A 10,289-nucleotide genomic window follows, 5' to 3' on the forward strand; every position below is an offset into this window, starting at 1 on the left:
CGACCTTAACGCGAATATTACCTAATCAAATATTTCGATTCGAAATTTTCAATTTAAACATAAACATAAACATGGCATTAATTTCAACTCCCTTGTTGGGATTATCTCTTTAATATTTATCGTGTGAGTAAAAGAAAATAAGTCTATCACAAAATAGGGATGATCGACATGTTTTGAATCCAATGCAGAAATGATTTTACGGACAAAACGAATTTGCCGAGATATTGGAAGATTTAAGATTTAAGAAAATCCTAACTAATAAAAGCCTTGTTTAATTTAAGCATAAAAACAATATTTTCCATCATATTTACACAATTATATTTAATTAAAGAAACTCGTAATTGGTTTCGTAATAGTTTTGCTCTGTGTGGATTGTGATGCAGGCAAATTTAGTCGTTTCTGTGCGGTATCGGGACAAGATTCTTTAGTTTTAACTGTGTGAACTGCAAGTTGATTAAGCTCTCTTTGCAGATTCTTGGCCACATGAAAATCTTGATGTTCCTGTGCGCTCTCTTTACTAATGTATTCTTTGCATATATCACAGAGTATTCGATCACTTGTCGACTCAGTTTCCATGACATTTCGATTCTCTTTCAATTGTTTTGGTTTAAAAAACTTTTTAATATTACCCATCGCAGATGGCTTTCTAGTATCAACATTGCTATCTTTTTTAGATTTCTTCGTATTTGTACTCGATGTTGGCGATTTTGATGTATGGGCAGATTTTGTTTTGATAGTGTTTCGATATTCAAGCCGTTGTTGTTCGCTTAGCTTCTGAGCTATGTGACGATCATTGTGTGTTTGAATAGAAACTGGGTTATCCGGAATTTCACACCCACACTCAGTACATTTTGTTAAAGGAAGTAGTTCAGGCTTGTGCTCAGGAATTGCATATTCAGCATAATCCAACTGATAATCACTTTGCATTTTTTCAACATTTTGATTCGATTCCTTTAATTCGTTTTTAATTTCACCATCTGCCGCCTGAGTAGTTTCGTGTCTAACGCTCTTGGGAGACTCATCTTGCAGAGTTCGTATATCATCAATAAGGTCACTTAATTCATTTGCACTTGGGTCCTCCTCATAACTTTCACTTACTCGTTTTATTTTGGATGGACGCGATGAAGGACTTCGCTTGTCATCAATTTTCTTTTTCGAGTCCTCATTATCTTCGACCTGAATATCATTATCTTTTCCATTTTGTTTCGGTTGATTTTTTTGCATGTTATTTGATTTTGTCATCGCTTCCAGAAAAAAGCTTCGAACATCTTTCGTCTTAACTTCTTTTGGTAGAGCCTGCATCGACTGCTTGTCCGGTTTTTCCATTTTGTTTTCTCTTGCTTTAAAAAATTTTTCTTTACTTTCCTCTTCGTTTACATCGTCGCTGATTCTTCTCTTCTTAGCTGCTTGTTGGGCGAACATTTCTTGCAGCTTATTTTGACCATTGGATATTGTCTCAAATTTACCCACACTTATGCCCAAAAATTTTATTGGATTGTTCAGTACGCTTTCGCTGCCAACACGATAAAATTGCTTAGTATTTGATTTAATTATTTCAAATGCATTTTTGGTTAATGCCTCGACCGTGTAATTAAGTAGAGGAGCCGAACGTGAACTGGATACATCTTCACTGTCGAACTCTTGCGCAAAACTTACTACCATTTGCTTTGCTCGGCGATTATTTTCAATAACATCTTTCTCTAAGCGATCAATTATTTCGTTCGCCAATTCTTGAAGCCAGTGTTGCAACGTCTTTAAGCCAGATATGCTATTACGTCCGGGAAATTTCTTACAACAACCGATGCTTTTAGAGTAAAATCGTGGTGTTACTGCTTCTAAATCGATTCCCCGGCAAATGTTATATAGCCAAGATCTACGTAATTCAAAATACATGGCAATTAGTGCAGAAATTCAGGTACACTTTATTTATACCCATCGCCTAAAATTTGCATTTTCCCTTTCAAGGCAAACATTAAACTTATACATACATGTTCATGGGGAAATTCAATAAATTTCAAAAGCAAAATGTCCTAAAACAAATGATTGTTCAATGGAGGAGTTATACGTGTGTTCAAAGTCGATCAGAGTAGAAACGATAATTTGGTTTATTTACTGCATTCGGTAGATACATGTTTATGAGTACGCGCCGCGTTTTTAAGTTCAACTTTCACTTAATGTACGGCCCGCCCTACCCATATTTGATAAATGCGCGATCGAATAACTAATTAATAGTATTATTAAATATCTAAACAGATAAGCGATGGGTATCAAAGGTTCTATCAGTGGTTTTTATTTTTTTTATTTTTGTAAACATACCCGTTTTTTTCATCAAACTTTTGTTGCAACTCCGATTCAGTAAATTTTATTAATTGGGCGACATAACGAATATTTAGCCGTTCGCAAACTTCTTCTCCAAATTTACCTCCTAAGCCTTTAATTTTTCCCAATGTTAAGGTTTCGAATAATTCCGGAATTTTGGCTAATGGCAGTATAGTTTGTTTGTTGGGCTTATTAATACCGCAGGCTAATTTCGCTAGAATTTTATTATGAGCAATTCCAGCAGAACATTCATAGTCAGTTTGAGCTTTCACAGCGGCACGTATTTCGCTTGCTATAGATGATCCAATCAGTAGACGTATGTTGCTCAAACGTAAGGATGGGACGTTATCTCCGTGGAAACACCGAAAATCATCATTATCATCATTCTCATCACCATCATATACCGAAGTCTTGTTATAACACTTGGTAATGTCGGTAACAAAGTCACCTATGCCATCGTAGCCGACTACATACGTACTAACCAGTTCTTGTGGTTGTAAAACAAACGAACCCTACGTGAAATGTGTATTCGAAGTTGACAGGCTGGAATTGAAAACAATCTAAAATACCTCATTCATTAACTGCATACGTTTATTTACTGCTTCGGTAATGTCCAGATAGGCCTCGTCAACAGATGCGCGTTCCAATAAATTGGTAAAATGTTGTAAAACATTTGCTACCTCTTTACCAGCCTCTCGATATTTAGTCAAATCAGCCTTTTCCCGTACGTTTGGCACTTTAACCAATTGAATCTCTGGGCACTGTTCCTTAGCTTCATCTCCCCGCATATGCCGGGTTACGCCTTTAGCACGGGCCGCATAATTTACTGCTATAATTCTAAAATTACATAAAATTCGTAGAATTATTGAAAAAACCGCAACGACACCTGTAGATAAATTATTATAATATTCCAGATAGATAATTGTGTTTTCTGCGTTTCCCCAGACACAATGGATTTCAAATAACAAATCCACTCATTTTTGCCAAGAATATATTACAAGAAAACAAAGATTGTTTAGACATTTTTTCGTTCAAATAAAGAATGCAAAATCTTCATCATTATATCGGTAATAAAAGGTGCTCCTATTTCCAAGTCTTTTTGGGTGTTGCGCATATGTAGAAAAACTTAATATACTCTTGTACCACAAGATGTGTCAGGTATAAAACGCATAGTCGTAGAAACTTACTGCTTCCAGTCTTCGAATAACAGAGACAGTTTCAAAGTCTTCATTAGCTAGATCGAAATCTGAGATAATATGTTATGCGTTCTGCAGTTTCTAAGAAATTTTGAACTATTTCGATCCTTTGAACTTGATACGTAGCTCCCTGTGACAGATTGCACATTATTTTCAAAAATTCTAGAAGGACGTTTCAAAAGATATGCAACCAATTTTAATTTTTTTCGTTTTGTCACATTTCTGGATTTAAGCGAATAATCGCAAGATACATGTAAGCAAATCGCAATCCGAATACGGCTGAAAAGGGAGGCAAAATTTAAATAAGGAAAACGTATTATTTAATTCCATGAACTATTGAACACTTTCGTAACGAAATAAGTAGTAATACGTCAAATGCAATAGATTAGGTTTGTTACGACTTCGACTGGTGCCAAAAGCAGCAAACATAATCTTGGGAACCTCAATTCACAGAAGTAAAGGAATGATATTGGATAAAATGCGAAAAAGAGTCTCTGAGATCTCATGGAAAACCTGACATGAAAAAGTTAAACTTGAGATTTTCGCAAATTTTGCGTAAAACGACGAAAACACAAATCTCGAAAATATTCTCTCTTAATATTTTTATAATTCTTTTATTTCCTGCCTAATATACATATGTACATATATATATATATATATATATATATATAAAGGATGGAAAATGTTATCAGGGTTTATAGGAATACATTTTCGGATAATTTTACCCTAAAGCCCAAAGCTCAATGTCTAATACCAGAGAAGACAAAAATACGTACGTATGGTTTATTAATACTAATAAAACTACATTTTCGGTAACAATACCACAATGCGGTTAAATGAAGTTTCCCTATCTACTATCTTAAGTATGTTTTTGTTAAAATATAAGATAAAAGTAGAAACATTTCTTTAAATTTCGTTGCCAAAAATAACTGCGCTACTATTCTTATAGCACAAAACTGACTATGACTATGTTTATAAACTTACCCGCCTCCGCGCCAAGCATTATACTGAACCACAGCCAATGGCTTGCCTTTCAAAGATGAGTCGAGTTTTTCTACATTGAATAAATTTATTCTACATTGAAAACAATTTATGTTTATTGAGGCAGTTATTCACCTTCCACTTGACAGTAAAAGCAATCCATATCTATGAGCAATATAATTCGATCATATTTTTGTACCATTGGAATAAAGTTTTTACTAGATGATGCACCACCGCCGCCGGACATTTATATTTCTTTCTTATTTGTGTATATGCAATTAACAAAATATATTAATGTATATAATAATTACAACTCAAATTTTCACGCAATTGCAAAATTTTCAAAATGGTGTTGCCAACAATCAAAAACTAAAAAATATTTCATATCCACCTGTTCCAAATGAAAACAGCACAAATGAGGTAACATTTAAATATTTAGTGTTTGTTTGATGGATACGTACTTTTTCTTACTTTCTATAGGGAATTTTACGAAACGAAGAAATGTTTAGTAAATAAATTTCATTATGATGTTTTGCTTACAATAAAATAAAAGAAGATATATTGCCTATTTATTACTTATGCGGAAGGAGAAAAAACTTTTAATCCCTTAGTTAATTTAATTGTTTTCGTTTTATCCACATATGTCTAAGGTTTTTTAAACTTTTAAGTCATTCGAAAAATATTTGTAATATTTTTCTTTTTGTAGCCTGCGGAAATGCGCACGGATGACCCCATAACGTCTATGTATTTTTAATGAGCGCAAAATTCGAACTCGTTTTAACCAAGTCTGCCTCTGCCTATCTGTGTAACATTGTTATGTTGGTATCTGCGTGACCATTATGTAAGAGGATTAAACAAAGGATTTCATAACAAAATAAAGGCTTAACAGTTTATCCTTGTAAGCGTTACACGCCGCGATATCAGTAAATGTACGAAACAAGCAAAGAAGGAAAGGCCGTTTAAGACATGTGATGTGTTTTCACCTAATAGTTTGCAACGAAGCAAGTTTTATGCCAAACCGGTTTTATGCATGGATGCACATCCGCTGCCGTACGAACATCATACAGCATACAAATACTAGCTTACAGAAACCGAAGCGGCACAGCAGCGAAATTGTGTAAAAGGCCGGTGCGAATAGCGATCGTTCTGGAATTGTACTTCAGTAGTCAGCAGGAACAAGTAAGCCGAGTGAAATCGCGAACTTTAACAAAACGAGCTGTTTCGTCCCATTTGACCGCGCCTGCCGTGCTAGCTTTTTTTCGTTGCTATCCTGTTATATTGTACCCGTCTGCAATTTTATGAGCACTTAGACCTAAGAAAGGGAACTTTATCAAATAAAAAAGAAACAATATCGGCTAAATTATATCGGAAGCCAAATTATTTTATTTTTTCAAGTTTATAAACACAAGCCGCGAGTCATACCCCAACTATAAATAAACCGTTCAAAAGTTATTAGTATGATGTTTCAATAAATTGATGATATTGTGGGCCGTAATTAAAGCAAGGGAGCGTTTAAGAAAATCTTCTAATTCTAGTAAACATATTAACATATTCAGATATAAAAAAAATATTTACCGATCCATCACTCGCTACTTTTTGATAGGACTAAATTGGGTTGTCTTTACCAAATAGTTCGAGGAAAGCACAGAAAATAGGACCACGTTATGTGCATATATATGATTAGTTTATGTTAAAGTAAAAGATATCTTGTCCTTAAGTATAACGTAAATAAAAAAGATGTCAAGGTAACATTTTTGGAAAGAGATTCTATTTTATAAGATATATGTTAAATAAAATCTATTGCTTAAAGCATTCCAGTTTATATAATGGTTTTAAATCTTCAGTTATTGAATAACGGAATTATTCTATTATCTTTCCCAAAATATTTTCGTTTTTTTTTTTTTTTTTTGGTTTTTATTTGGAACTTATTCAATGCATTTATTTCAATTAATTTAATTCATTGAATTCAATTATAGTCTCGTGGCTGGTTTTTAAAGCTCTTATGATCTTTTAAATGAAATTTTCTTTCGATCAGAAGCGATTTTTTTTCTTATTCTATATTTGTGTGCGCATATGTAATCTACCAACAACCTCGCATAACTGCTAATTGCTGTGTGGCACCACAACCCATACGATTTTGCATAAAATCTGGAAAATTACTTTGAAGGATACGCATTGTATTGTGTCTATAATCGGATATAGCGTGTGTTGCCAACTGGCACGTTGTGCTGCGGTAAACTGGCTTAAAGTTGTCCTCCTTAAACGTAGTATTAGTATCCCAACGATAGACTTCGGCACTGCCTTCATTACGGAAGAATATTGAATTACCATTATTCGTACCAATAATAACCATGCGTGACGATTTTTTACCTACTTCTGCGAAATTGAAAAATCGAGAGAAAACACAACTGAATTAAATTAGATGAATTAGATAATTTGTTATGCATTACCACAAAGCCAGACATATAAGAAGAATGAAGTTATATTATATTATTAATAGTGACCAGCACATAGTCTGGCATATTGTGCTTGAAAGATGCAAAGAAAATCCATTGCTCGGATACATAGTAAGCATATGGCGTACATCTATCTATCGTATATATTTCTTATATATAATTTATTTATATGGTATGGTGGAAGCATTTCAGAGGTAATTGTTTAAAGTAAAATATTGCACAATTTGTATGACTTTTTATCCCATGCAAGCCAGTTTCTAATCCCATTTAAGGCATTTTCAAACCTGAGGATTTAATTTCAACGAAAAAAAATTGAAGATACGCTTTAAAACTCCAAAATAAATTCTGCGCAATTTCGAGTGCAAGTGTTTAAGAGATTTCTTTTGTAATTTTCGAAAGATCTATGGACGGGTTTCGTCGATTTCGTTCGCACTTAATCCAACAAGACGCGATAAGAGAAAATTCTAAAATCAACGCTGTTTTGTTACATAAAAGTTTTGAAGTCATAGTCGAGATTTTAGCAGACTTTCGAGTCGCATTTTATATAAGTCTAATGCCCTCCCTAGGGATATAAAAAAGCAAGCATTTATAATTGAAAAAGCTTAAAGCATATTTTAGATACGCTTATCTACGATATGTGACGCAGTAAGTATACCGAGCAATTACCAAAAATATACGAAAAATTTTAAAATGAAATTTATAACGTCCAACCATCCAAAATCCATTAGAAATGTTATCAACCGTAATGCGATTTAGTCAGACGTTATCTTCCGCATACCTGGATTATATTAAGCAATATATCAAGCTTTAAGTGCAGACATGGTCTTGCGCCGCAAAGGGAAAGCTTTCATTTTAAATGCCATATAAATATTTCCGCGCTTGAAGATATTCACGGATCATTGTCATCATTATCATTGACAGTGACGAAAAAAATTGTGCCCTCTTAGTTACACCATCCAAGATTATCTATCTTGCTATCTATCTTGCTACCTGCCTTAACAGTTAGTTTGAAATCTTAATTGGAAAACTGTTCGAGCGCTTTCCCATATTTTGAATTTTTTTTTTTTTTTCATTCTTACCCAAGACCCTTCCATCGGCCGCACCAGTTCGCAAATATTCCGCTTTAATAGAAAACAGGCGATTTGTGCTTAAATAAGTGAAATACAACTCTGCAGTACCGCAACTATGACGTATTAATGCTAAATATAAGACATCACGGTTTCGTCCTCCAGCTGTAACAGCTCTTGGTAGTACGGCACGAAAGCCTCGATCCACTTGTACATTAAAGATGATAATAGCTCGATTAGCCGCGTCACTAACATACACAAAACAACCGCCAGTGGGAGCATAATCTACAGCTAAATATTGCAGTCGTGAGGTATTTGTACTTAGACCGTCTAAATCGATCATTTTCAAGACTTTTGACGATTTTGATGATATAGCCCACACTTTGGGTGAACATTTTCGTACTGGGATTTCCAAAGTGTTCACAATTCCGGTATCCAATAACCAAATGACTTCATTTTGATCGACCACTATATCGATCACAGATTGCATAGCTTTACAATTTCCCTCCTCTTGCATGTTCCAGCATGGATAAGGCGCAAAATTGACATAACAAATACCCGGTTGCAAATTTGCTTTAACCAAAGTCGCAGGGACCCCGTGTCGATAGCGTGGCAGAGCCAAATAAGCGATATCGCCGATAATTTGAGCGCGAGTAGCAATAACATTTTTCGGTATATATTTGCCTGAACTCTTAAATAATGATTTTGTTGAGGGACAAGGAAACTCAAATTGTCCTCCTGTCCATTGAATAACACTGCCATTGGCATCGCACATTCTATCATTGATAAATAAACCGTATTTATCGTCATCGGTCGCTTTAGCGAAAGGTACGCAAGCACAAATACAGATAAATAAGATACTTAAAGAAACCTTTGAATATGCAAACTTTTTATGCCGCCGCATTATAAGAGATATGATTTTCAAAAGTTTAGCACTAAAATGTTTCTAACAATATATGGGCGTTTGGCTTTTATAAGTTTCTTCAAAAGATTCTGAATTATATAAACGTGCTTCAAGTCGAGATTAAAAATTTCGCATTTTTATTAAAGAAATAGACCTTCGAGAAAATATTTATCTATATATCTATATATTATCTATATACGTGCATGTGTGTTTATTTATTTGCAAAATCAGTCGTTTTGTAATTTTGTGGAAATTCTTTTACACATTTTTTAAATAAAGTTTGCTCACGAAATCAATAAACTTTAAAGGGAAATTCTCTCTCCACATACATCCCATGAAGACATTGTTCGATAATAGGGGATTAGATTACTTTATCAAACACTAGCGAATTGATGCCATACGTGCGACAGTGACTTTGGTCAACTCTTTAGACAGACGTACGGACGAGATAAACGGAGAGGCAAGTTGAGATATAATGGAAACGCGAACAGATGGATGTACGCACGCATAAACTGATGGATGAATGGACGTATGAAATTATGGATGAATGAGGACATAACTCCAGAGTTTAACTCAGAGGGTGCTTACTTATGTCAGGTTTAGGATCATGTGTAAGGGTAAAAAGAAAGTAGGTTGAGGTCACTCGTCGCCCCTGGAAATAAATTAACGGTTAAAGTTTCAGATAGTTAGATAAGAGCAGTGAAAAGCTTTGAGTTTTTTTTTTGACATGTCCGTTCGATAGAAAGGCTCGCAATCTTCCAAACTCCTACGATAAGTGAAACTTTCTGATAAGATCTACGCTACCAATATTCAGCAGACGCTGCAGATTACTATCACCATCTCCAAGCTAAACTATCCTTGTGCAGATTTTCACGATAGCCCGTCTATAGAGAAAGAAAATTATTTCCAATAAATGGCCTGAAATTTTCTCTGGAAATTCCCTCGTCGTGTAAATGAGAAACGATTAAGCGGCCCTACGCTTCCAATTAAGCAGGTAAACACAGAACTACACATTTACATATATAAATGAGAAATAGATGCCCAAAATTGGAGCTAGTTGATGTCAACAATCGACAAACAGCTGCTATTATAAACTATAACAGACTTGCTTACGTGCAAATAATGACAAAAAAAAAAAAAATCAAACAAAATCTTTTCCTTCTAGCGCTACAACGTTTCAGTCCCTTGGAAGCACGTTCATCTAATGCAGTTGATCGTCCATTGGTCGCAGATTTTTTATTAGATTACTATGCTACTAGGTTACTATGTTTCTAACGTAAAATGAAAATATATTCAGTGGCACATGAAGTCAGTCAGTAAAACCATTCATAGAAACGGTGGCAGACAGATAATAAGAATGAGTAAA

General features: G+C 34.5%; 2 protein-coding genes across 2 annotated transcripts; both read right to left on the reverse strand.

Moving 5' to 3' along the window:
- Positions 1 to 321: 321 nt before the first annotated feature.
- Positions 322 to 4,791, reverse strand: LOC119644954 (DNA polymerase eta). The gene is made up of 5 exons (XM_038044697.1): positions 4,632 to 4,791; positions 4,500 to 4,569; positions 2,889 to 3,156; positions 2,317 to 2,831; positions 322 to 1,873 (listed from the first exon to the last, which is right to left on the reverse strand). The coding sequence occupies exons 1-5, from the start codon at positions 4,741 to 4,743 to the stop codon at positions 322 to 324; spliced, it is 2,517 nt and encodes an 838-aa protein (XP_037900625.1). The 5' UTR covers positions 4,744 to 4,791.
- Positions 4,792 to 6,000: 1,209 nt separating this feature from the next.
- LOC119631620 (protein yellow) lies at positions 6,001 to 8,962 on the reverse strand. The gene is made up of 2 exons (XM_038024000.1): positions 8,032 to 8,962; positions 6,001 to 6,872 (listed from the first exon to the last, which is right to left on the reverse strand). Exons 1-2 carry the CDS (start codon positions 8,921 to 8,923, stop codon positions 6,577 to 6,579), a joined length of 1,188 nt encoding a protein of 395 aa, XP_037879928.1. The 5' UTR covers positions 8,924 to 8,962; the 3' UTR covers positions 6,001 to 6,576.
- Between the last annotated feature and the right edge of the window lie 1,327 nt (positions 8,963 to 10,289).

The sequence above is a fragment of the Glossina fuscipes genome, unplaced genomic scaffold, assembly GCF_014805625.2.
Source record: "Glossina fuscipes isolate IAEA_lab_2018 unplaced genomic scaffold, Yale_Gfus_2 1, whole genome shotgun sequence".
Lineage (NCBI taxonomy): Eukaryota > Metazoa > Arthropoda > Insecta > Diptera > Glossinidae > Glossina > Glossina fuscipes.